Source organism: Stegostoma tigrinum, chromosome 18 (genome assembly GCF_030684315.1).
Source record: "Stegostoma tigrinum isolate sSteTig4 chromosome 18, sSteTig4.hap1, whole genome shotgun sequence".
Taxonomy (NCBI): Eukaryota; Metazoa; Chordata; class Chondrichthyes; order Orectolobiformes; family Stegostomatidae; genus Stegostoma; species Stegostoma tigrinum.
The window spans coordinates 58,213,809-58,240,304 of NC_081371.1; the positions used below are offsets into that span (position 1 = coordinate 58,213,809).

Consider the following 26,496-nt stretch of genomic DNA (forward strand, 5'->3'; position numbering starts at 1 on the left):
GACTTGCGGCTTGTAGGTGGTGATCAGGTTTTGGGGAGCCAGGAGGTGACTTACTCACTGTCAGATTCCTAGCTTCTGACCTGTTCTTGTAGCCACCATATTTATATGGCAAGTCCAGATCAGTTTTTGGTCAATGGTAATTGCCAGGGTGTTGATAGTACAGATCGGGTGATGGTATTTCCGTAGATTGTTAAGGGGCCAGGATTGGATTCTCCCTTGTTGGACACTTTTGTAGTTAGAATGTTACTTGCCACTTATCAGCTCAACCCAACCTGGATATTGTCCTAGTCTTGCTGCATTTGAACATGGAATGCTTCAGTGTCTGAGCAGTCACGAATGGTGCTGATCATTGGCAAATATTCCCACTTCTGACCTTATGATGGAGGGAAGGTCATTGCTGAAGCAGCTAAAGATGATTAACGGGACAGCAAAAAGATGACCAGGTTGGTACAGTGGCTCAATGGTTAGCATGGCTGCCTCACATTGCCAGGGACCCAGGTTTGATTCCAGCCTCAGGTGCGTGCTTGCATGGGCTTTGTCTGGATGCTGTGGTTTCCTTCCACGGTTTGAAGATGTGCGGGTTAGGTGGATTGGCCTGCTAAATTGCCCATCGTGTCCAGGGATGTCCAAGCTAGTTGGATTAACCTGGGAAATGCTGGTTTATGAGGATAGGGTATGGGTGTGTGAGAATGGGTGGAATGCTCTTCAGAAGGTTAGTGTGGACTCAAAGGGCTAAATGGCGTGCTTCCACACAAGTGGAAGTCTATGATCCTACATTTGGGCCGAGGACACGACCCTGAGCAATTCCTACAGAGATGGCCCTGAGCTGAGATGACTGACCTCCAGCAACCGCTACCATCTTTGTATATAACAAAGTGTGGAGCTGGATGCACACAGCAGGCTAAGCAGCATCTTAGAAGCACAAAAGCTGACATTTCGGGCCTAGACCCTTCATCAGAGAGGGGGATGGGGTGAGGGTTCTGAAATAAATAGGGAGAGAGGGGGAGGCGGACCGAAGATGGATAGAGGATAATATAGGTGGAGAAGAGAGTATGGGAGGGGAGGGAGGGAGGGGATAGGTCAGTCCGGGGAGGACAGACAGGTCAAGGGGGCAGGATGAGGTCAGCAGGTAGGAAATGGTGGTGCGGCTTGAGGTGGGAGGAGGGGATAGGTGAGAGGAAGAACAGGTTAGGGAGGCGGAGACGAGCTGGGCTGGTTTTGGGATGCAGTAGGGGGAGGGGAGATTTTGAAGCTTGTGAAGTCCACATTGATACCATTGGGCTGTAGGGTTCCCAAGCGGAATATGAGTTGCTGTTCCTGCAACCTTCAGGTGGCATCATTGTGACACTGCAGGAGGCCAATGATGGACATGTCATCTAAAGAATGGGAGGGGGAGTTAAAATGGTTTGCGACTGTGAGGTGCAGTTGTTTATTGCGAATCGAGCGGAGGTGTTCTGCAAAGCAGTCCCCAAGCCTCCGCTTGGTTTCCCCAATGTAGAGGAAGCATCTTTGTATATGCCAGGTACCTTTATGCCACACTTGGTCAAGTGATGTCACAGGTAGTCAATCTCACGTTACCTCTGAAATTCAGTTCTTATGTCCAAGTTTGAGCCAAGACTGTAATGAGGCCAGGAGCCGAGTGGCCCTGGTGGAACCCAACCTGGGCGTCGCTGAGCAGATGCTGCTTGATAGCACTGTTGATGATATGTTAATTGGTCAGCTTGGGTTTACCCTGCTTTGTGCACAGGGCATACCTCATCAATATTCCACACTCAGGTCATTGGCAGTATTTAAGTTGTACTAGAACAGCTGGGCCAGAGGTGCATCAAGCTTTGGAGCTCAAATTTCCAGTACTGTTGCGAGAACATTGTCAGGGCCCATTACCTTCGCAGTATTCAGTGTCTCTAAACGTTTCTTGATATCATGTGGAGTGAACTGAGTGGGTTGAGATCTAACGTCTGTGATATAAGGAACCTTTGAGGAGACAGAGATAGATCATCTAGTTGACAATTCTGGCAACTATTTCAGTCTTATCTTCTGCACTGATGTGCTGGGCTCTTCCATCATTGAGGATGGGGAAGTTTATGGAGCCTTGTCCTGTGAGTTGTTTTAATGTTCACGACTGAATGCAGAAGGATTGCAAAACTTACATCTAAGCCAGTGCTTGTGGAATCACTTAGTTCTGTCTATTGGTTGCTGCTTACATTGGTATTGATCGGTTGAGTTGGACTGATAATTTTTGAGAGTTCCAAAGAGGATTAAGGTTTTTGAAGATTTTCTGAATGGTTGTTTATTTATACAATTTCATGAGTAGCTCCGAAACTTAACAATGTTACTGCATGAGTTCCATCTACAATGGATATTTGGTAAATGGGGATGGAAGCATATGAGTGACGTTGAGGTAGAAGCACTTGGCTGCCCAACGCTCATCTACAAAACTAAGCTGACATCTCAGTGAATAGAGGCAAGCCTTCTAACAGTCCACCTCGGAATCTATATGCTTTAACCTCCACCTCTGGCCTGCTTCCCACTGCCCTGCCCATTTTTGGGCACTTGCAGACTGGGAAAGAAAGCAGAATTCAGACATTATGAAGTGGCCCAGTTTACAATTCCAACCTTGAGAATGAAAATTGGAGGGTCTTAGAGGTGGGAGGATAAAGGATGACTGAAGAGATCAACACTTGAGATAGTTAACATGGCGAAGAAATTGATTCCACAATGCAACAAGACAATTCCAAACAATCAGAATTAAGAAAACAATGGTGAATTAACTGGGACGGTTAGAAAAGTACTTTTGTGTAGAATAATGTTAAAGTTTAAACCACAATCTATTATTGAAACAGACAGCATAAATTATTTTCAAAGGCAGCACAATACTTACTTGGAAAAGAGAAATGTTAAAGGATATGGAGAATGATCAAGACAGTAAGTTTTTTGTAAAATATCTGAAGTGGGAAAGTGAGAAACACAGACAATTTTGATTTGCCAAATTGCCAGTTTCTGCTGTGTTTGAATTCTTTGATGCTATCATGCAATAATAATTTATGTAACAACTTGACTTGTCAACAACGAGCTGAAATTTCAACCTGAGTTCAGATGAATGTACAACAACAAAAACAGACTACTGTATATATGAAACTAAAAGCAGAAAATGCTTGAAGTACTGAGCAGTTAATATCTGCCTTTGTAATGGAGGGAAGTTTGGAGCATGGAATTGATGGGAGTTCAGTGTTACACCAGCTGGAAAATATATCCCTGCTGGAAGCAAACTATATGGCCTATCATTTCCAATTGACATTCGATGCATCCAGTGTTAACAATATTACAAGACAGATTGGAGAGTTATTGAAGCCGAATATCAACTCTCTAAATATATGTCATGCTAGAAATACTGCACAACAGCAAATATCAGAGATAATGGGAACTGCAGACGCTGGAGAATCCAAGATAATAAAGTGTGGAGCTGGATGAACACAGCAGGGCAAGCAGCATCTCAGGAGCACAAAAGCTGACGTTTCGGGCCTAGACCCTTCATCAGAGAGCTCTGTTTTCTTAATTCTGAGCTAATTCTGCATGAGAGAGCTCTCTGATGAAGGGTCTAGGCCCAAAACATCAGCTTTTGTGCTCCTGAGATGCTGCTTGGCCTGCTGTGTTCATCCAGCTTCACACTTTGCTATCAACTGCAAATATGCTTTGTTTCGAAATCATTCCTCAGTTGTAGATGAGAGCAATTTCTGAGCTGAAGAGCTTCAGTTTGAATGCGACTGAAGTGGCCATGATGATAAAAATCAAGATATTTGTTTTGATGAGGATGAGGATTTCAGAGTTATCCTTAATGCAAGTTATGATGTGTGTTCGCTAATTGGGGCTGCCACCTCTCAAGTGACAAAGTTTTAAAATGTGGTTCGCTCATTCAAAAAAAAGTTACAGACTCGACTCAGGAGACCAAAGCAGAACCTATTTCTGGGTAATGGGACATAACAGCACAGTCTGAACTTCACATTGCAACACCTTCTAATGCTAAAGATCTCCATTCAGTAGTGTTAAAAATGATCATACATGTCACCCTTATTTCTGATGGGTTCATCAAGTAACAGAAGGTAAAAATTAACAATTGGATTCTTTTTAAATGCTGTACAGCCAATATTGCCATGAAGCTTACAATCACTGAACTGATTTTCAAAAGGATTAGCACAAAATAATGGCCCAGGTCCTTATCTTTCAAGACAACAAAATGTGAGGCTGGATGAACACAGCAGGCCAAGCAGCATCTCAGGAGCACAAAAGCTGACGTTTCGGGCCTAGACCCTTCATCAGAGAGGGGGATGGGGTGATGGTTCTGGAATAAATAGGGAGAGAGGGGGAGGCGGACCGAAGATGGAGAGAAAAGAAGATAGGTGGAGAGAGTATAGGTGGGGAGGTAGGGAGGGGATAGGTCAGTCCAGGGAAGACGGACAGGTCAAGGAGGTGGGATGAGGTTAGTAGGTAGATGGGGGTGCGGCTTGGGGTGGGAAGAAGGGATGGGTGAGAGGAAGAACCGGTTAAGGAGGCGGAGACAGGTTGGACTGGTTTTGGGATGCAGTGGGTGGAGTGGAGGAGCTGGGCTGGTTGTGTGGTGCAGTGGGGGGAGGGGACGAACTGGGCTGGTTTAGGGATGCAGTTGGGGAAGGGGAGATTTTGAAACTGGTGAAGTCCACATTGATACCATTGGGCTGCAGGGTTCCCAGGCAGAATATGAGTTGCTGTTCCTGCAACCTTCGGGCGGCATCATTGTGGCACTGCAGGAGGCCCATGATGGACATGTCATCTAAAGAATGGCAGGGGGAGTGGAAATGGTTTGCGACTGGGAGGTGCAGTAGTTTGTTGCGAACTGAGCGGAGGTGTTCTGCAAAGCAGTCTCCAAGCCTCCGCTTGGTTTCCCCAATGTAGAGGAAGCCGCACCGGGTACAGTGGATGCAGTATACCACATTGGCAGATGTGCAGGTGAACCTCTGCTTAATGTGGAATGTCATCTTGGGGCCTGGGATAGGGGTGAGGGGGGAGGTGTGGGGGCAAGTGTAGCATATCCTGCGGTTCAATGATGCCACCCGAAGGTTGCAGGAACAGCAACTCATATTCCGCCTGGGAACCCTGCAGCCTAATGGTATCAACGTGGACTTCACCAGTTTCAAAATCTCCCCTTCCCCAACTGCATCCCTAAACCAGCCCAGTTCGTCCCCTCCCCCCACTGCACCACACAACCAGCCCAGCTCCTCCACTCCACCCACTGCATCCCAAAACCAGTCCAACCTGTCTCTGCCTCCCTAACCTGTTCTTCCTCTCACCCATCCCTTCCTCCCACCCCAAGCCACACCCCCATCTACCTACTAACCTCATCCCACCTCCTTGACCTGTCCATCTTCCCTGGACTGACCTATCCCCTCCCTACCTCCCCACCTATACTCTCTCCACCTCTCTTCTTTTCTCTCCATCTTCGGTCCGCCTCCCCCTCTCTGCCTATTTATTCCAGAACCCTCACCCCATCCCCCTCTCTGATGAAGGGTCTAGGCCCGAAACGTCAGCTTTTGTGCTCCTGAGATGCTGCTTGGCCTGCTGTGTTCATCCAGCCTCACATTTTTTTGTCTTGGATTCTCCAGCATCTGCAGTTCCCATTATCTCTCTCCTTATCTTTCAAGTTGCTAGAGGTCAGATATACTCTCACAACTGAAATACAAGGGCTAGAACTTAAGGGTAGCATGATGACTCAGTGGTTGGTACTGCCGCCTCACAGGACAGGGGACCTAGATTCAATTCCACCCTCGGGCAACAAACAGTGTGGTCCTCTCTGTGTCTGCATGGGTTTCCTCTGGGTGCTCTGGTTTCCTCCCACAATTCAAAAATGTGGGGGTTAGGTGGATTGGCCATGTTAAATTGCCCATGGTATCCAGAGATGTGCAGGCTAGGTGGATTTGCCATGGGAAATGCAGGGTTACTGGGATGCTCTTTGGAGGGACAGTGTATGCTTGATAGGTGGAATGGGCTACGTCCACACTAGGGATCCTCTGAGTCTACAGGACACTTCAAAGGCACTGACTACAATGTAGTTGGCTGAGATGTACAAGCATTTAATGTGTAAATACCCTGCGTTTGGGTCCCCAACTTTGAGTTAGTGTCACAGAAATGTAGGGTATTTCCTTCATTCATTTACAGGATGAGGGTGTCACTGACCTGGCAACATTTATTGCCCATCGTCAATTGCCCAGAGGGCAGTTAAGAGTCAACCACATTGCTGTGGGTCTAGAGTCACATGTAGCCAGACCAGGTAAGGATGGCAGCTTCCTTCCCTAAAGGGCATTAGTGAACCAGATGGGTTTTTCCTGACAATCAACAATGGATTCATGGTCATCATTAGATTGTTAATTCCAGATATTTTGTTGAATTCAATTTCCACAATCTGCCATTGTGGGATACGAACCTAGGTCCCCAGAACATTATCTGGGTCTCGAGATTAACAATCCAGCGATAATACCATTCGGCTATTGCCTTTCTAATTTTGGCCACCGCACAAACTTTGATGCCGACTTCATCCAGGACACCTGACACCCTCCCACCTTCTTGACATTTGAGCCCCGCCACCCAAGCACAGGCCAACCCAGACCCCGAATATCCCACCTGGCTGACAGTTCCCTACGCCTGTCCTACCTGCACTTTCACTCTTCTTACCTGTCTCCACACTACTTGCTCCCCATCTATCTCCCAATCTCCCACCCACTGCTGTTCTGCCCTTCCCCCATGTACTGGCCACCATGTACACACCCACCTTTCAACTTACCCTCTCACACACAAGTAGAAACTTACACCCTTTCCTATCTGCTACCCTACCACCCTCACTTACTTCCCTGCCACACTACCCTCTCACCACCTGGCAATATCCATGTGCATGCAACCTCCTCAACCAGCCATTTGCCAACCCACTCCTGAACCCATTTACCTTACAGAGTTACCTTCTCTCCTTGGCAAAGCGGCTTTGCACATTCAAGTGGAATACTGCAGCTTTGGCTGCAAAACAAGGGCATGATTTGGCGTCTGGTGCTAATTATACACTGTGCCAGGCGGCTTCCTGAACAGGTCTGAATCAGAAGTTCAGGAGGTGCCAACCATATAGAGCATTGTCACTGGATTAATAGTTCCAAAGGCCGAGGCAAATACAACAGAGATATGTGTTTGAATTTCACCACAGCAGATAGTGAAATTTGTATTCAATTAATAAATCTGGCTAATAGTGATCCTGAACCCATGGCCAAATTGATCTTGTTCACTAATGACATTTAGGAAAGGAAATCTGCCCTCTTTACCTGGTCTGGCCTCATGTGATTCCAGACCCACAGCAACATGGTTAACTTGTAAACACCCCCTGAAATCGCTGACCACTTACGACAGCCTCTCCCCAGCCCAACTCCAAAATGCTAAGCTGACGATTGTGCATCCCTTCATGGTGAATACCATTTGTGGAATGCAGCGAGTGGCTAGGGCACAGAATTGACTCCACATAGGAATGTCAATGCCCATTACCAATGTACATGGCTCAGTAATACAAATACTGACTGAGCGGGCCAAGAGCTGAAAGATATAGATTGGGTCTGCAGAAGATAGTGAGGGAACCAACAAGAGAGAAAATGAGACGTTGCCTCATCTTAACCAATCCACCTGCAGCAGATGCCAGCAGACTATCACTAAGACTGGCCACTGCACAGTCCTTGCAGAGGTGAAGACCACCTTTATATGGAGGTTACCATGCATTGTTTTGTGTAGCGCTATCCCTTTACTGAAGTGAATAGGTTTCAAACAGATGTACTAACTCAGGCTGGACATTTATAAGTCTCTGTGGGTCATGTGATGATACGATGGCTTTAGCGGTGTATTTGTCCCACTTCTTTTGTGAAGAGAGGTTGAGACAAAGGCAGCAAGCAGTCTACTTCAAGCCAATAAAGTAAACAGCTTGTGGGCCCTTGGGCTCTTATAATAGGAACTGCCGGAATGGAGCTCCCATAGAACCAGGAATTTTAGTTTAGCTTTCAGTAGCTGTCAGGGTTGTTAAAGCTGCTACATCTCCCTCTTTTTGCTGCAGCTAACAGCTTGGATTTTCTTTCTGTGAGAGACAATCTACTTTACCAAATTTGCCTTTGCCAAGGGTGTCTGTTACAAGGGGAATGGTTAAATGAAATGAACAACCTGATTTTACTTTGTAAGAAACAAGGAAAATTTATTCATCTAACTATAACAGTGAACAAATTAACAGAACTATTAACAAACCGGACAATTCCTCCTTAACTACTAACTATTCCCAAATACAACAAAATTCTCATGGTGTGATTTTCTAATAGATACAAGTACCACATATATGAATCAAATTAATAAAAAAAATTAAAGCCAGGATAAAGCTTCCAGAATGTTCTTTGCCCTCTCCACTGTCTTCCAGTCAAGAACGCCTTGGTCTGTTGAATGCGTGTGTCAGGAAAATTAGCTAAGAGAGCCATTCTACCTTTATTGAGATGATGCTTATTCTGAGATTTAGTGATTTCTATAACAGCCATCCATTTTCTCTTTCTTTACAGCTGATATTTGTTGAGAGCTGTTCTGTTCACAGATGGCAGTTTGCTCTCACACCAATTTTCAAGTGCCCTCCTCTATTGTATCTTTGATGACCTATAATTTCTTACAATAGGATTGGTCTGAGGTTGTTAAAACCATCAGATTGATATTTAATTGGGTTTTGGTATTTAGAGCCTGGTTTAACTTAATCGTCTAAATTCAAAAACCCATTATCTTGGTAAAAATGCCACTTTTCCCGTTAGCAGTAAAGCCTTTAATTCAATGTTTCAATTTCAACAACTCTCTGTGCATCTGCTGCTGTCTGCAGACCTTTTCTTTGTCTCCCAATCTTTAAAAAAAACACATCTTTTAAAGGGACCACATACACTTGCCCTGTATCATTTTACAAACAAATTCTAACTGCCTACACAGAGTAGTGAAATCTTTGAGGAGATGGAGCACTATTTTACTGTTCAGCCTGTGAGTACACTGTGCACTCTCTTGCAGCTCCTCAACTTCTCATGGGATTTCCTTCACTATCTCAACTCATCCCATTGGTTTAGCCACATTTACCACATCTTTTTTCCCAGCGCCTCTCTTAATCCATTGACACTCTGATTTTATGTGCACCACTCCATTACAATGGAAACACCCGAGGCCTTTCACCTTTTCACCCTCTTGGGTTTCTTTTTCCACATGTGGTAACCTGTTCCCAGCGTGATCTCCTTTTTGTTTCTCACTGAAGGATCTCACTTTTTCCCAATTTCTATCCCTCACAGAATGAAATTACTGTTGGAAGCTAGATTTCGCTTTATGTACTAATGTGCATTCATCTGCAATCTCTGCAGCTCTTCTCGCTGTTTGAACTCTCCGATCCTCAACATGAGTTCTCATCATCTCTGGAAGTGAGTTTTTTAACTGCTCCAGCAGAAATAATCTCTCAAAGAGCTTCATAAGTCTTCTCTATCTTTAACGGTGTCACCCATCTATCAAAGTTGATTGGTTTAATTCTTTCAAATTAAACGTATGTCTGACCTGGTTCCTTCCTTATATTTCTGAACTGTTCTCTATATACTTCTGGTACTAATTCATAGGCACTCCAAATAACCTGTTTTATTTCTTCATATTTCCCTGACACCTCCTCTGCAAACATCTCACTAGCCCTGCCTGCCAACTTGGTCTGAATTTACATGATCCACATAGTCTCTGGCCAATTCATCTGGTTAGCTAATTTCTTAAGTGAAACGAAAGCGGTTTCTACATCCTTTCCTCGAATTTTGGCAATGTTTTGACATATTTGTACATATCACGATCAGGTCTTTGGCTCAACACTACTCTCCTCCTCACCAAACCCACCTTCTACCTTCATTTCCATTATTTCACTTAGGCTATCCCGTTTAATTTGCAACTTCTGAGGTTCAAACTTGCCTTTTTTTCTTTTTGTCTTTCCTCTGCTTGTAACTGAAATGCAAACAATTCCCTTTCCTGTTTGAGCTACTTCATCTACAATTGAATTCCAGCCATTTCCAAAGATTCCGATGGCCTTCCCAGTAAATTTAAATGTCAAACTATTGCTGTAATTACCTCTTTGATTTCTCACAGACAAAGGCAGCCCCACCTCCAGCTTATCTGCCAATTCCAGCAACTTTTCCTTGCTCATCTTTCGTAAAGTCATTTCTTCCACCCCCAGAAAATTCTTAGTGACTGAAAGCTGCTATTTCACTCTTGATTTAACTAACGTCAAATAACCAAAATTAAACAGATTTTCCACTTCTCAGCTAAGTTTTATTTAGAGGTCTGGGACACTAATCCCCAAGTCTGTTTAAATCCGCCGGGACCGTTCATGCCCCAAATCTGTTCAAGTCATTCCAAATCCATTCAGATCCCATAAACAAACCAGCTAGATCCCATACTGAAGCCCCCCAATCTGTTACAGAGGGGCAGTCGATACTTCTCTGATAATTAAAGCTGAAACACCTGGGGACGCTCACCTCAATTCTTAATCTGTTAAAGGAAATATGATAACTGGTAATAATCTGCCTCTCCCTTCCAAGCTGTTATAAAGGAGATTGTTAAATGAAAGAAATCCCTGATGCTGACTTTATGAGCAACTGTAACAGTTTATTTATCTCATTCTAACAGTGAACAAATTAAGAAAACTACCAACATACTGAGCAATTCACCTTAATAACTATTCCCAAATAAAACAAAATCCTAATGGTATGCTGTTCTTATAGATGCAAGTACTACATATATAAACCAAATTAATAAAAGACATAAATTGAAGCTTAATGTCTCGAAATTACAGCTAGGGATAAGTCTTCCAGAACGTTTTTTGCCCTGTATGCTGTCCTCCAGTCAGGAATGCCTTCCTCTGTTGAATTTGTATGTCAGGAGTATTTGCTAAGAGTGCCATACTACCTTGATTTGGATGGTGCTCACTCTGAGATCTTAGAGATTCTGAGAAAGACATTCATTTTCTCTTTCTTTAGAACTGATTATTGTTCTCTTAACAGATGGCAGTTTGCTCTGTTTTCAATGCCCTCTTCTTTAATACCCTTGATGAACTAATAGTTTCTTACAATAGGATTGGTCAGAGTTTGTAAAATCAGATTTAAATTTAATTGGGTTTTTTAATCTAGGACCTAATTTAAATTAATTGTCTAAATTCAAAAACCTGTTGACTTGGTAAAATGCTGCTTTGCTTGCTAACAGTACAACTTATTCACACAAAATTTCAAATTCAAAAACTCTTTCTGCATCTGGTGCTGCCTGTAGACAATCTTCTTTTAACCTGCAAGCCTAAAACTACACATCTTTTAAATGGACCACACAGTCTTCCCTCCTTTCATTTTACAAATAAATTCTAATGTTCCACTTTCCAATCCCAAGTATTATACCAATTTTGTAACGTGTTTACGGGATGTTACTATATTGGAACAGTTACTGTGTAATAGTTGAGCAATCTATCATTCCGTTAAGTTTCCAAATGTTAAGTTATTTCAATTCTTTCTTTTGTTGTATTTTAACCATAGTGCATGAACAAAGTGAGTACTTCTTTAAGCCTGATTATTTGACCAATCGAATTTCATGTGGAATGCAATACCTGGCACTTGCCTTTAAAATAAGCAAGGTTTAGGGTCTAGGCTAACTCCTTGACATGTTTTGAGGGCGTTGGTCTGTTCCAGAACAATCATTATCAGCAGCACAGTTTATTCAACCATAATCTGCAACTTCATGGGCCAGACTATGCAACATGGTCCATTACCATTAAGCCAGGAGATCAACCCTGGTTCAATGGAGCATGCAGGATGACATACCAGGAGCAGCGTTAGGCTTCCTTAAGACTGGTGAAGCTGAAACACGGGACAAACTTGCACCAGCAATGGATAAAATGATGCAAACCCACAGTCAATGGATCAAATCTAAGCTTCGTAGTCTTAACACATCCAGTCATGAATAATGATAGACACATCACCAGAGGGGATGGCTTCTCAAACATCTCTATCCTCAATTATGGAGCACACAAGTATACTTGTGAAAAAGACAAGGCTGGAGTTTTGCATCTATCTTCAGCCAGAATGGATGACCAAGTGAAGACTCTTCCTGAGGTGTCCAGCATCACAGGTGCCAGTCTTCTGCCAATTTAATTCACTCCACTTGACAACAAGAAATGGCTGGAGGTGTTGGATACTGAAAAGGAGCATGAGCTCTGGGGATAATATTGAAACAGCACTGTAGACTTGTGTTAAAGAACTAGCCTGTAGCCTAGTCAAGCTGTTCCGTTCCAGTTCCAGCACTGTCAATAACTCAACAATGTGCAAATACAACTCAGACAACTTGTGCCTCATCAGTCTACTTTCAATCATGTGCAAAGTGCTAAAAAAGGTTGTAGACAATGCCATCAAACAGCATTTAACTCAACGATAATCCGCTTATTGATGCTTAGTTTGGGTTCTGCTGGGCCTTTCAGTTCCTGACCTCATGACAAGAAGTAGCATTTGACGGAGTGTGGCATCAAGGATCCCTTAGCATCTGCTAGCTTTGGTTCTTCTGTCTGAAGTCAAGGGTAGTCATTCTCACTTTACGCCTGGAGTTCAGTTCTTTTATTTGTGTTGGATGAAGACTGTAATGATCCCAGGAACTGAGTGGCACTGACGGAACGCAAACTGAGAATCAGTGAGCAGGTTATTGGTTAGTGAGAGCTGAGTGAAAACACTCTTGACATGCCCTTCCACAACTTCAGTGATGACTAGAATGATGAAGAGAACTGACAAAGCTGTCGAGGAACTATCCAAAAATTGCATGGAGTTTTAGAACAAAGGTTCCAGGTATTGTAGCATGCCTTTTGACATAAGCTGTAAGAGGATCATGCTGCATGACTGGCTTCCCAAAATAAAAATATTTCAATGGTGTGTCTGCCAAGTGAGCATTGTGTTGGACAGCTCTCTTTGTTTATGAAATAGAACTGTTTGTTTACATACAGAGATTAGCACTTCGGGGAAATATTGTTTTTTGTAAGGATTTAGTTGAACAAATATCAGCAAATTGATTTTTTTTGCATCAAAGGTGTTCTCTTTCAATTGTGAAATCATCAAGATGCACAACTTTATTTGCTATTAGCATGCCTCCTGAGGTTCACTCATAGTAGATATTAGGTGAGTCGACATGGAGAGGGAAGGGCAAAGGGTGAAGCTGGTTGTGAGTTGGCGTAAGGGATCATGGGGCTTATTGGGTGGCATAGGGGTTATGAGGGGTCACAGGAGATGAATAGATGGATACTGGGCCACATTGAGGATCAAAGGGAAGGATGTGGGGCAGAGGCTGGCACAGATCTGAGAAGTCATGGGCTCAGCACCAGGGCATGGAAATCATGGTGGTGAGTGCAATGAATTAGGTGACACAGATTGGCATGGATAGAAGAACAGGAGTAAGGCGAGTGAGAGAAGGAGGGATATTTTGAGTTTTAATAATTTTTCGACTTTGAACAGTGCTAGAGCTCCCATGGAACCTCTCCATGTACAGCATGCCTTGGGAAACATCAGCCTCCTCTGCTCTTCCCAGGTCATCTGGCCAGACTCTCAACACAACCAGACACCTAGGGCAAAAACTGGAAAGTATGTGCCACCATTTTTAAAAATCCAGTTTGTAGAGCTGGAATTCCTTTTGCTAGAATGTTGGAACAAAATCTGGTGCTATTTGTGAGGGGAGAGAGGAAAATCACAATTAATTGCTAATACTATTTACATAACTTCAGCTGTAGGCAACTGTGAAAATAGGTCAATATCATACATTTGATTCCATATAATGTTAACTAAACACAGATATTGTGACTAAATTTGATAAGGATTAATATCTTGACTTTTCATTCACAGCAATGTTAACCTACAGGGTTCTAACTAACTAGATGATATTCCCAATTGGGGATGATTCAAAAGCATTAGTGCCCAAATAACTAACACATTACTCAACATGGTTTATAATCTTCTACAGCTTGTGTTAAGAAACAGTGTTTATTTTGCTGGTACTTCTTATTCTATCCTCATTTTAATGGTAGCATTAAGTTTATTTATGGTGACACATAATTGATTCTTCATCAAGTAATGAAATCAATTATTTTTCATGATATTCGTTTTGATTGTCAGCTGGTTTCTCAACTGCTGGACCGCAGCAGTTGCATTTGGTAATTAAATCGAACGGGGCTGTCATTCAGATATTGACAAACCTAGTGATGGGAGGTTTGAATCCATAACAAGGCTAAGATTATGCTTCTTGCATTTAGCTGTGACCTCAGCATAAAAACATGTTGAGTGGGATGGTTAGAGCAGAAGTAGTTCACAGTGTTGTTAATTCTGTATGTTGCATTTTGTTTTTGCTAAACTGGTTTTGCTTATTGTTATGGAAGTTGAGAAAATAAAAACATTTATAAAATGAGTACAAGAGGAGCAGCAAGCATTAAGTGAGACCACCCTCAGTTATTAATGTTGAACTACTTAATTGCCTTCACTGTATTTTATCCTTATTTCAATATTCTAGTGATGTATGCAGCACTGGCAAGACTGTATTTCCTGTCTTTTCCTAGTTGCTCTGGGGACAACAATTTTGAAGATATAATCAAAACTCTTCCAACTGTATTGCCACTGAATCCCCTGTCTGTTCTCAACTCAGTTATTTTTATAACTGAGCAAAATGTTCAATGAAAATTCTAAAAACGTACTTTAAAAAAAATTCACATGACTTTTCTTTGGATTGCTGATGCCAGTATCTAGGAGAATAATTGTTAGATACTGCAGGAAGATTCTAGAGGACTAGTAACACTGTGTTGCCCCAATGTGTTGAAGTGGTGGGCCCATTCCATGGATTGTTACAGTCCTTGTGGCATTTTGATCTCACAATGATGTTCGGTAGCAAATTCCCAGATATTGACCAAGAAGCGATGAAGGAACTTTTCATTCCGAAAAGAAAAATTCACCTATCAAGCAATAATTCCACTATGGTAATAAAGCAATATTATTGTTCTACTGCACTGAGATTGATATGCCTCAATAATCTACTCATGCCACTTCGTTGCATCACTTCTCTGCACACATGATATTAATCACCAAAACAACCATCAATGACTTTCAAAGCACCTCACAGTCAAATGGAACATTTATGAAGTGTAGTCACTGCTATAATATAGGAAGTCCTAATTTTCACTTGGCAGGCTATACAAAAAGTATGGTGAAAATGACCAGATAGCCTGATTAGTCGCTGTTGATTAAGAGATCACTTCTGGCAAGGACACTGGTGATAACTCTCCTGCACATCTTTGAAATAATGCAATGGGATATTTTTATGTTTACCTGAGAGGGCAGGTTTAAATTGATTTAAGTATCATTCATGGGATGTGGCATTGCTGGCTGGCCAGCATTTATTGTCCATTCCTAGTTGCCAATGAAAAGGTGATGGTGAACTGCTTTCTTGAACTGCTGCAGTTGATTTGCTGTGGGTAGCTCTACAATGCCATTAAGGAGGAAGTTCCAGGATTTTGACCCAGCTACACTGAAGAAACAGCAATACATTTCTAGATCAGGATCATGTGTGGCTTGGAGGGGAAATTGCAGGGGATGGTGTTCCCATGTATTTGCTATCCTCATCCTTCTAGATGGAAGTTATCATGGATTTATAAGGTGCTGTCTATGGAGCTTTGTGGAATTTTTGCAGAGTATCTTAAAGGTGGTACCCACTGCTGCTACTGAGCATTGATGGTGAAGAGAGTGGATGTGGTGCCAATCAAGTGGGCTGCTTTGCCCTGGATGGTGGAAAACCTCTGAATGTTGTCGGAGCTGCACCCATCCAGGCAAGTTCTCATAACTTCTTATGTGAAACAACTCTGATAACGCAATGCTCCCTTGGTGTTACACACAGTCAGGCTTGATTTTTGTGCTCAAAATGTGACTTAAAGATGAGTATGACATCTTTTGAACCATGGCTGACAAATCTGTAATAATCTCCTTCTTTCAGCTCTAAACTCATTATAGGCAGTGAAACACAGTACATTAACTAGATGAGGTTTAAAAATGTTAAAAATAATTATACCAACTCACAGGTGACATCATTAGTTTCTGATCTTTACTCCCTATTACACTTCCATTTGTTCATTACTACATTTAGCAAAACAGATGAATACTCTGGAAGACAAAACTGATTTCACTGCAGTGTAACCATTTCCTTTGTTGTGTTCACCGTTCACTCTTCCCTCTCTATCCACCACTAATATTGTCCCCAAAAGAAATCTTCTCCAAGTTGGTGACAACCATAATATCAAACTCTAAAAAGCCTGGCATTTTTTCCCTCCATTCATCACAATATCTGTGCTGTAGATTAGCTCACGATCGATGATTCCTTAGTACTAAATTAAATTTTCATCTTTCTCATTTGAATCACTCCCAGTTCTATGGCTTCATGGTATTTTCACAAAAAATTATTATGCTTATTAGCAGAAAAAGACACCTATTGGTCACTGATCCTGAAACTAAATTTCCCCAAACCTTTTTCTCCATTTCATTTTCCAGAACACACTCTAAGAGCTGGTACAAAATATTTCTGTTCAATGACAGCTAAATCTCCCAGTATAGATCTGAAATATATTGCTGAGACAATTTAATAGTAAGTCCCTCCGTACTCAATAAAAATGGTAATTGAAACTGGTCATTATTCAGCCCTAAAATCATTATAAGCAGTGAAACACAGTACATTAACTAGATGAGGTTTAACATTAAAATTTGTTCCCATCTTACCAAATAATTATACCAACTCACAGTTGACATCATCAGTTTCGAAGCTTTACTCCCTATTTACTCCATTTGATCATTACTACATTTAGCAAAACAGATGAATACTCTGGAAGACAACACTGATTTCACTGCAGTAAGTAAGGTTACTGTTTTTTTCAGTCTTTTAATCAGGGAGATCTATTCAAATATATAAAACAAAGATCTGCAGACGCTGGAGATCTGAAAGAAGGATCAGAAAATGTCAGAGAAATTCAACATGTCTGGCAGCTCCCATAAGGAGAAAAACTCTAACTCTAAAGCTTTTTCCTCTGAAGAAATGTCATCGGACTTGAAATATTGACTCTATTTTGTTCTTTACAGAAGCTGCCAGTCATGCTGAGGATATCCAGTAATTTCTGTTTTTGCTGGTTTCAGGTCTGGTAGAACAATGGACTCAAGAGTTTGTATGAGAAATAAGTTCATTTCAGGTATATTATTAAAGAAAAGTTCAAATATCTGTGAAAGGGTCCTTGTAAATTTAAATAAAGCTTAAGTTGCTAATCACTGCATTTATCAATCACAGTGCAAGGAGTTTCAGGATCCTTAATGTAGTGATTGTCATGAGGTCAGCCAGATGGACAGAATGAAAATGAGTTCCCTGATTGAGGCTGTTAATCTGGTCCAAACAGGGAGTGCTGGCAGACATGAACAGGAGTATTAAAGGTTCTGTTCATTTTAAGAGCTGGCTCTGAGGGAACTGGATCAGTGACAAGGACTTTCTAATTGTAAATAAAGAGTGACTGGATAATAGGATACCAGCCTCTGTGGCGTTATTTCATGTAAAAAAAACTGCCCTATTATACTTGCATATTCCTATTGCTAAGTACCAACTTGTCATGCTAAATCATAATTCTTTTTAAAATTACATTTTTCCATTTGGCTAAGCAGAGAAAAGCATCATAGAAATAGTTTCATTTCAGGAGGACTACAGTCTGATCAGATATATTAAATAAATATTGCTGTAGAAAAAAACCTTATATTGATGGAAGGTTTTTTTGATGATCATCCTCACAAACACATTCATGCTCAATTTTCACATGCAACTTATATAATGTTTACACAGTACACGATAATGTCAACACTGTAAGGCGCAGGTGATTCACTCAAATAGACATTCAATGTTTGATTTGTTTGAAAAATATCTATTTTTATTAAAAACAGAATAGCACCAGCCGTTATAGGAGTGGAGAGTCTCATGATGTATGGTATTTGTTACAGTGTTTCCTGTAATCTTCATCTCATAAAAGCTTTTTGCTCTGTAAATTGCTGGTAGTGTGAGCTGATAATGGCAAACCAAGGAAAATAAAGCTCCCGGTACCTTAGTTAACAATGGGTACAACAAAATTAACTATTTGAAAAACAGATCGGCATGACAGAGAAGGAGGGTGAGTTAGTAACATCAGGGACATAGAGAAAATATTTTGATAAAAAGATAAAAGAGAAAAATAAGAGGCAGACAAAAAGAATATGGAAAAGCTAAGAACGCAAATGTTGTTATTTTATTCTTTGGGGGCTTGACAAGGTAGATATTCAGAGGATATTTCCCCTCGTGGGGAATATAGAACTAGGCGACATGGTTTAAAAATAAGAGATTACAAGGAATATCTTGGAGAATTGTTTGTCTTTAGATTTTCAAACCCAAGTGGCAAGAGAGGCTGGGTCATTGGGTATATTTAGGGCTGAGTTAGAGAGATTTTGATCTACAAGAGAATGCTGGGTGGTCTGAAAAGTTAGCGAGTTTTGAGAAGATTTGTAGCTCAGGTTGAGGTTCTGGATGTGAGTTTGCTCGCTGAGCTGGAAGGTTAGTTTTCAGACGTTTCGTCACCATTCTAGGTAACATCATCAGTGAGCCTCCGACGAAGTGCTGGTGTTATGTCCCGCTTACTATTTATCTGGTTAGGTTTCCTTGGGTTGGTGATGTCATTTCCTGCATTGGTGATGTCATTTCCTGTTTTTTTCCCCCTCAGAGGATTGTAGATTGGCTCCAAATCAATCTGTTTGTTGATGGAGTTCCGGTTGGAATGCCATGCTTCTAGGAATTCTTGTGCGTGTCTCTGTTTGGCTTGTCCTAGGATGGATGTGTTGTCCCAATCAAAGTGGTGTCCTTCCTTATCTGTATGTAAGGATACGAGTGATAGTGGGTCATGTCGTTTTGTGGCTAGTTGATGCTCATGTATCCTGGTGGCTAGCTTCCTGCCAGTTTGTCCAATGTAGTGTTTGTCACAGTTCTTGCAAGGCATTTTGTAGATGACGTTTGTTTTATTTGTTGTCTGTATCAGGTCTTTTAAGTTCATTAGCTGCTGTTTTAGTGTGTTGGTGGGTTTGAGGGCTACCCTGGTGCCAAGGGGTCTGAGTAGTCTGGCAGTCGTTTCTGAAATGTCTTTGATGTAGGGGAGAGTGGTTATGGTTTCTGAGCACGTTTTGTCTGTTTGGGTTTGTTGCTGAGAAATCGGCGGACTGTGTTCATAGGGTACCCATTCTTTTTGAATACGCTGTATAGGTGATTTTCTTCTGCTCTTCCTAGTTCCTCTGTGCTGCAGTGTGTGGTGGCTCGTTGGAATAATGTTCTAATGCAGCTTCGTTTGTGGGTGTTGGGATGGTTGCTCCTGTAGTTCAGTATTTGGTCCGTATGTGTTGTTTTCCTGTAGACGCTGGTTTGAAGTTCCCCATTGGCTGTTCGCTCTACTGTGACATCTAGGAATGGCAGTTTGCTGTTGTTTTTCTCCTCTTTTGTGAATGTTATGCCAGTAAGGGTATTATTGACGGTCTTGAAGGTTTCCTCTAATTTGTTTTGTTTAGTGATGACAAAGGTGTCATCTTGGGTGGAGTGAATGGAGTGGTGGGAGTCTTCCACTAGGTGTTTTAGTCTTTGGTGTAGTTCCTTGGCTAATCTGTAGGTTGGTGTTCCAGGTAGCGACACTATATGGGTCTGAGGGGGGCTCCTGGTTTGTGAATTTTTGGTAGTCCATAGAAACATGGTGTGTTGGATCCATCTGGTTTCATTTTTTGGAAGTCTCTCTTGTTTAATTCTCCAGGTTTTTGAAGTTTTTTGAGTAAGGCTGTGATTTGGTTCTCTAGTTGTGGGGTCGGGTCTATCGCCACCTGTTGGTAAGTGTCGGTATCTGCAAGTAGTCTCGCTACCTGGAACACCAACCTACAGATTAGCCAAGGAACTACACCAAAGACTAAAACACCTAGTGGAAGACTCCCGCCACTCCATTCGCTCCACCCAAGAATTCCTGAACACCATCAAAGACACCAAGATAGAAGAGGATGAAATAATGGTCTCCTTTGACGTAACAGCCCTGTTCACATCCGTCAACATCAACCTGGCCAAAGAAACACTGACTACACTGTTAGAAGAACCGAAGACACATACACCAGGCACCACCAACCTCATCAGCAAGGACATCATCATCAAGCTAGTGGACCTATGCCTCACCACCCACTTCACTTTCAATAACAAAACCTACAGACAAACCAACGGTACACCCATGGGATCTGCGATATCAGGGTTCTTAGCAGAGGCAGTAATGCAGAGACTCGAACAAACAGCTCTGCCAATCATCTAACCCAAACTTTGGGTCTGCTACATGGATGACACCTTTGTCATCACTAAACAAAACAAATTAGAGGAAACATTCAAGACCGTCAATAATACCCTTTACTGGCATAACATTCACAAAAGAGGAGGAAAACAGCAACAAACTGCCATTCCTAGATGTCACAGTAGAGCGAACAGCCAATGGGGAACTTCAAACCAGCATCTACAGGAAAACAACACATACGGACCAAATACTGAACTACAGGAGCAACCATCCCAACACCCACAAACGAAGCTGCATTAGAACATTATTCCAACGAGCCACCACACACTGCAGCACAGAGGAACTAGGAAGAGCAGAAGAAAATCACCTATACAGCGTATTCAAAAAGAATGGGTACCCTATGAACCCAGTCCGCCGATTTCTCAGCAACAAACCCAAACAGACAAAACGGGCTCAGAAACCATAACCACTCTCCCCTACATCAAAGACATTTCCGAAATGACTGCCAGACTACTCGGACCTCTTGGCATCAGGGTAGCCCTCAAACCCACCAACACACTAAAACAGCAGCTAATGAACTTAAAAGACCTGATACAGACAACAAGCAAAACAAACGTCATCTACAAAATACCTTGCAAGAACTGGTGACAAACACTACATTGGACAAACAGACAGAAAGCTAGCCACCAGGATACATGAACATCAACTAGCCACAAAACGACATGACCCACTATCACTCGTATCCTTACATACAGATGAGGAAGGACACCACTTTGATTGGGACAACACATCCATCCTAGGACAAGGCAAACAGAGACATGCACGAGAATTCCTAGAAGCATGGCATTCCAACCGGAACTCCATCAACAAACACATTGATTTGGAGCCAATCTACCATCCCCTGAGAAAAAGAACAGGAAATGACATCACCAACCCAAGGAAACCTAACCAGATAAATAGAAAGCGGGACATAACACCAGCGCTTCGTCGGAGGCTCACTGATGATGTTACCTAGAATGGTGACGAAACGTCTGAAAACTAACCTTCCAGCTCAGCGAGCAAACTCACATCCAGGTCTGAAAAGTGGAATTACAACCACAATCTGCCATGATCTTTTGGAATGGCAGTAAGCTCAGCGGGGGAAAATGACTTATTTTTGATCCTATTTCTTAAGTTCTTAGATTTTTCAAACCTCTACGATCAATTTTCTACAGAAATAAGATGAACAGTTAAACTGTTCTCTTTATGGTCTCCAACAGATTTATCATCATTGCATTAACAAGTATCGCTTTGCTAATACAGTGCTTACACTGTTAAGTACAGCACCAACTTCCTTATGTGAGATTAACTTGAATTTAATATGCAAATTCAACAAGTTTCTAAAACTAACAACATGACAGACAAAGGTTGGCATAAAGCCAGCAGCAAATTCTGGAAAATTACAACTCACCATGGTTCAACATTTGTTTTTAACAATTTTTTTCTACTCAATGATGTGGATGTTTTTACCTCTAAGTTATTAAAGTTGATGTGATATGAAATATAAATGTGATGAAAAGGCTTGCATAATGGCTGCAGATGGTTACCATGGTCAAAAATGATGCCAAAATTATAAGATTAATTCTACTAGTTTTTTTTTAAATTCAGGATCATTTTAGCCAGGTGTAGGTGGTTTTAATGTTATTCATTGTTCTGAAATTTGAATGTGTCCAACATGTATCAATTACAAAATGACAGTAGACTTACCACAATGCCTCCAGATTACATATCCTTCCGTTTAGCAACTTTGTGGAGAAGAATCATTGTAACTCAATTTAGCCAAATTAGCTACATAACAGAGAAGAAGCAGATTGATTGATTTATTGTCACGTGTACTGAGATACAGTGAAAAGCTTTGTTTACAAGTAGTACAGGCAGATCGTAGTAAGCAAAGGATGCAGAGATCATAAAGACTTAGACAGAGGCATACAAGTTACATTGCACAGGGTGTGCGCTCTGCGAGATCAACGTTAGCAAGGTCAGCATTATCTGAGGTTAGAGAGTCCATTCATCAGTCTGATAACGGCTGGGAAGAAGCTGTTCCTGAACCTGCCCATTGGTGTGTTCAGGCTTCTGTATCTTCTGCCTGATGGGAGAGGTTGTAGGAGAACATTACCGGGTGCGATGGGTCTTTGATGATATTGGCCACCTTTCTGCAGCAGTGAGCCATGGAAATGGAGCCCATGGATGGAAGGCCACCTTTCATGATGGTCTGGGCTGTGCACACCACCCTCTGTGGTTTCTTACAGACCTGGGCACAGCAATTGCTGTATCAGGCCATTATCACCCAGGCAGAATGCTCTCAATGGTGCACCTGTAGAAGTTTGTGAGGGACCTTGTGGACGTGCTAAATTTCCTCAGCTGCCTAAGGCATTATCATGCCTTCTTGACTGTTGCATCTATGTGCGAAGTCCAGGACAGGTCATCAGTTATCGTCACTCCGAGGAACTTAATGCGCTTCACCCTCTCAGTCGCCGTTCCGTTGATGTAGATGGGGGCATATTCTCCTCCTTTCTTTCTGAAGTCAATGAATCAGCTCTTTGGTTTTGCTGATGTTGAAGAGAGAGTTTGTTCTCACTGCACTACGTCATCAAGCCCTCTATCTCCCTTCTGTATTTTGACTCATTATTGTTAGATATCTATCCCACTATGGTGATGTCCTCAGCAAATTTTAGATGGCTTTCATTCAGAATTTAGCAATACAGATGTAGGCGTACAGGGGGTACAGCAGGGGGCTGAGGGCGCATCCTTGGCGGAGTGGGGGGGGGCGCTCCAGTGTTGAGTGTTATTGTGGAGGATAAAAGTTACTTATCTTCACTGATTGCAAATGTACACAAAGTTGCGTTGCATCATTTAGACATGTGGGTAAGAAATGAAACTGAGCGCCTGTCTACTCTTTCAGATAACAGATCGCATGACACCATTTCAAAGAAGCCCAGGGGCCTATTTCCAGCATATTCATCACTCAATCAATGATACAAAAGCATATTGTAAGGTATTATTACATTGTTGCCTGTGGAAGTTGTGTATCAAAACTACTGCTGCATTTCATACATTACAGTGGTGAAATCTGAAACAGAAACAGAAATTGCTGAAGAGCCTCATCAGTTCTGGCAGCATCTGTGGAGAGAAAGCAGAATCAATGTTTCAGAAGGGCTCCAATGAAGAATCCATGGACCCCAAATGTTGACCCCACTTTTCCTCCACAAATGCTGCTAAATCTGCTCAGTTTATCTGTTTTTGTTTCAAAAAATATGCTTAATTAATCATAAAACATTTTGAGACTTTGATCCTGAATGATGCAATATAAACGCATTTTTCGTGTACCTGATAACTTTAAATTCACATCATTACTATTTTTAGCACGAATCTGAACATCACTATAATCTTTAGTTATATGCTTTAATAACCAGGTTTGGTTTGTGTTTGGTGAAAGGGGAATTGCTGGTTCTTGTGTCTACCCGGTAATTACTAAGTGCAACATGAAATATTTCTTCTTTTTGGATCAACTTAATAGATGTTAACTACAAAATGTTTAACAATCAAAAATAATCAATTATCTGAGTACTCGAAAAACAAAAACAAAATATCCTAACTGATTGAGATACATTTTCAGTCAAGTTGAATTTACATGTCGGCAGCGGCTTACACCAGCATTAGAATCATCTTTGCACTTAATGCATTAATGGAAAAGTAGTAATTTGTTCTCGAAGAACTTACATTAAACCCAACAACATTAGAGCCAAACAAAAACAAAATCTGCAAAACATAAATTTTGGCCAAATAGTCATAGATCATAGAACTGTACAGCACAGAAACGGGCCCTTCAGCCCACAATGATGTGCCAAGCATGACGCTAAATGAAACTAATCCTTTCTGCCTGCCCTTGGTCAATATCCCTCCATTCCTTGCATATTTGTGTGCTTGTCTCAAAGTCCCTCAAATGCCCCTATTGCAGCTGACTCTACCATAGCCCCTGGCAGTGCATTCCATACTCCTACCACTCTCTGTATAAACAATTTGTCCCTCACGTCTCCTTTGAACCTTCCCCCTCAAGCCTTAAATGCCTGCCCCCTGGTATTAGACACTTAACTTTGGGAAAAAGATTCTGACCATCAACCCTATCTATGTATCTCAATTTTACAGACTTCTATCAAGTATTCCCTTAGCCTCTGACACACTCAAGATAAAACAACCCAAGTTTTTCCAGCCTATCCTTATAGCTCATACACTCTAATCCAGGCTAAACCTCTTCTGCACCCTCTCCAAAGCCTCCACATCCTTTCTGTAATGTGGCAACCAGAATTGAATGCAATACTCTAAATGTGGCCCAACCAAAGTCCTATAAAGCTGTAACATGACATCCTGACTCTTGAACTCAATTCCCCGACCAATAAAGGCAAGCATGCCATATGTCTTCTTTACTATCCTATTTACTTGTGTAACTACTTTGAGGGAACTGTGGACTTGAACCCCAAGCTCCCTCCATGCATCAATGCTGCTCAGAGTCCTGTCATTAAGTGTATACTTTTCCTTAATATTTGATCTCTCAAAGTGCAGCACCACACACTTACTCAGATTAAAAGCCATCTACCATTTCTCCTCCCATATCTGCAACTGATCTATATCCCGCTGTATCCTTTGACAAACTTCTACACTATCCACAATTCCACTGATCTTTGAATCGACTGCAAACTTAGTAATCTGCCCATCTACATGTTCATCTAAGTCACTTATATATATCACATACAGCAGAAGTCCCAGTACAGATCTCTGTGGAACACCAACTGTCACGGACTGTCGGCCTGAAAAACCTCCCTCCACCACTACCCTCTGTTTCCTATGGACAACCCATTTCTGAATCCATGCAGCTAAGTCACCATGGATCCCATGCATCTTAATCTTCTGGACAAGCCTACCATGAGGGACCTTGTCAAAAGCCTTACTAAAATCCATGTAAACAACATCCACTGCTCTATCCACACTGATCACCTTCAATCAACCTAGGAAGGCATGACCTACCCTACACAAAGCCATGCTGGCTGTCCCTAATTAGGTCATGATTTTCCAAATATGCATTAAATTCTATCCCTAAGAATTCTTTTCAACAGCTTCCCAACCACTGATGAGACCCCCACTGGTGTGTAGTTTCCTGGATTATTCCCATTTCCTTTCTTGAACAGAGGAACAACATTAACTACTTGCCAGTACTTTGTGACCTCTCCAGTGGTTAGCGGGAATATAAAGATCTTGGTCAAGGCACCAGTAAACTCCTCTCCTGCCTCTCTCAATTCCCTGGGGTAGACACCATCGGGCCCTGGGGACTTATCTCCCTTCATGCTCTTCAAGAGATCCAACACCACTTCTTTCTGGATCTCAAAATGCCCTAGCATATTAGCACGCTCCACACAAATCTCACTCTACTCCATATCCTTCTCCAGGGTGAATACCAATACAAAGTGCAAAATTAGGGTCTCATCCACATTCTCTGCCTCCAAGCACAAGTTCCTTCCTTTATTTTTGAGTGGTTCTACCTGAAACCCTGCCACACACCAGTTCCTTAGCCATGCATTCATCCGACCCATCTTTTTATTCCTTGCCTCGCTAGCATGTGGCACTGGTAGTAACCCAGAGATCACTAGCCTCGAGATCTGGCTCTTCAGCCTTTTTCCTAACTCCCTGCACTCACTCCTCAGGACCTCATCCCGCTTTCCATGCCATTGGTGCCAATGTGCATCATGGCTGCCCATGCTCCCCCTTAAGAATTTTGTGCAACCATTCAGAGACATCCTTGACTAGTGACAGGGAGATGATCATAGCAGCGGTTCAGTCTGGTAGTTGGGTGACTGCCAGGCAAGGCAGGAGATAGTAGGAACTGCGGATGCTGGAGAATCTGAGATAACAAGGTGTAGAGCTTTGGGCCTCTGCTCTTTGTAGTTTTTATAACTGACTTGGATGAGGAGGTTGAGGGGTGGGTTAGTATGTTTGCTGATGACACAAAGGTTGGAGGTGCCGTTGAT

General features: G+C 42.1%; 1 protein-coding gene across 6 annotated transcripts in view; it reads right to left on the minus strand.

Moving 5' to 3' along the window:
- tmem117 (transmembrane protein 117) overlaps positions 1 to 26,496 on the minus strand; it is a 557,403-nt gene that overhangs the window by 14,815 nt on the left and 516,092 nt on the right. The window contains exon 7 of one of the 6 annotated variants that reach the window (XM_059652567.1): positions 23,485 to 23,596. The exons of the other annotated variants lie outside the window; for them this stretch is intronic. Within the exon in view, the coding sequence (XP_059508550.1) occupies positions 23,525 to 23,596 (72 nt within the window). The 3' untranslated portion in view covers positions 23,485 to 23,524. Of the gene's footprint in view, positions 1 to 23,484; positions 23,597 to 26,496 lie in introns of those variants that run through there. 6 annotated transcript variants of the gene reach the window in all.